Source organism: Sphaeroforma arctica, assembly GCF_001186125.1.
Source record: "Sphaeroforma arctica JP610 unplaced genomic scaffold supercont1.1575, whole genome shotgun sequence".
Lineage (NCBI taxonomy): Eukaryota > Ichthyosporea > Ichthyophonida > Sphaeroforma > Sphaeroforma arctica.
The window spans coordinates 9,920-11,640 of record NW_014038983.1 but is presented as its reverse complement, the minus strand read 5'-3'; the positions used below and the strand labels follow the sequence as shown (position 1 = coordinate 11,640).

At 36.5% G+C, this 1,721-nt stretch overlaps 1 protein-coding gene across 1 annotated transcript in view; it reads left to right on the top strand.

The window, feature by feature from the left end:
* SARC_11214 (hypothetical protein) overlaps nucleotides 1-1,721 on the top strand; it is a 4,630-nt gene that overhangs the window by 1,170 nt on the left and 1,739 nt on the right. The window contains exon 2 of the mRNA XM_014294703.1: nucleotides 912-1,078. Coding sequence (XP_014150178.1) covers nucleotides 912-1,078 — 167 coding nt within the window. The remainder of the gene's footprint in view (nucleotides 1-911; nucleotides 1,079-1,721) is intronic.

Genomic DNA, 1,721 nt, shown 5'->3' with positions numbered 1-1,721 from the left:
ATAGAGTGTGTACACATATACGTATATATATATATATGTCTGTGTCTGTGTCTGTGTCTGTGTCTGTATATACATTAGAGTATTCTGGTGTTTTTGTGTTCTGGTGTTCTGGTATCTATCTGAGTCTACTTGAATACTAACACACACAATTACTGACGTGCATATATTATACGCATATATATCTTCACATATGTATATCTACACGACCCAATACTTGTATGTATTGTTTTTCTTCTCTGTGGATCTGCGCAATCCCTCTGGATACTACCGCCTAAATTCCGGTTGTCTCCTTCTCGATCAACATATATCACGATATCGATGAATGCGACATTACTGATACATACCCACCCCCTAATATCCCTGCACACTCATACATATTCACCCCCTAATATTCCTGCACGTATTCTCAGTCTGCTGCATAGATATTAACAATGCTTCCGATCCCTTTAGTACCGTCTTTTCAGACTTGTAGGTAGGCGATTATCGAGCCAACTCCTCCACTCGCACACACTATCATGTACAAACCTGCATAGTAGCGTGTGCCGGATCCATTACACCGTGCTCTCCCATCCGTCCACTCGTTTTACATATGGCTTTATGTTGTTTTCTCTGTCACTGCATTTATTTCAGCTGCTTGCACAGGTTTTGGATTGTGATTTGAACTTTCCACTCAACATTCCATCGTTTTTCATGCTTCAGCCGTCATACTATTGAGCGAGATATAAACGTTCGTTTCTCGTATATATTCCTGCGAATACGCTCCCGCCGAATGAGAAAGCAACACATTTTGGTGATTTGAAACGCCAATGCCACACACACGCGATCACTATCCAAATACATATATATATATATATAAATCTATGTTACAAGCATATACTCATATATCACTGTTTATACACCATACACTACAGCTTCCAATCATTTCAGTGATCTCCCTAGACGCGTCTGAGAAAGTGATTCCTGTCACACAGTCGGTTGTGGTGGTCCGCATCACTAGTGTCAACCCGCGCTTTGCAAAGTGCGATATTGTATGTGTGGGCAGCACCCCATTAAAAGATACCTACCGAGGACTGATAAGGTATTGACTTTAGTATCCTTTAAGATTTTGGACGTGACTACTATCGGGGCCATGTATTCGTCATATACGTAAAGTGTAGGGTGTAATATGTAAGTGCATGCTTTCTGCGTGTTGGTACGTTAAGTGTGGTATGATGTGATGTGATATGTGACGTGCCATTCGTTGCGCGCGATATGAACCCATATATATATATGTGTGTCTGTGTCTGTGTGTGCGTATTTGTGTGTCTGTGTATGTGTGTTACATTATATATATATATATATATATATATAAGTGCTAACTACATAAATGTATGTATATATGTATGTATAAATATCTGTATGTATGTATACATATATATATATATATATATGTGTGTGTGTGTGTCTGTGTGTATTTCTATATGAATAGATATATATATGTGTGTGTGCGTGTGTGTGTGTGTGTATGTATGTATGTAGCATGTATATAGTATGTATGTGTATATATTAAATATATAAATGAGTGTGTGTGTGTGTGTGAGAGTGAGTGTGTGCGTGTGTATGACTTTATGTATGTATATATATATACGTCCATTCGTATTTATATATAAATGTATATGTGTATATATATATATATATATATATATATATATATATATATATATATATTATATATATATATA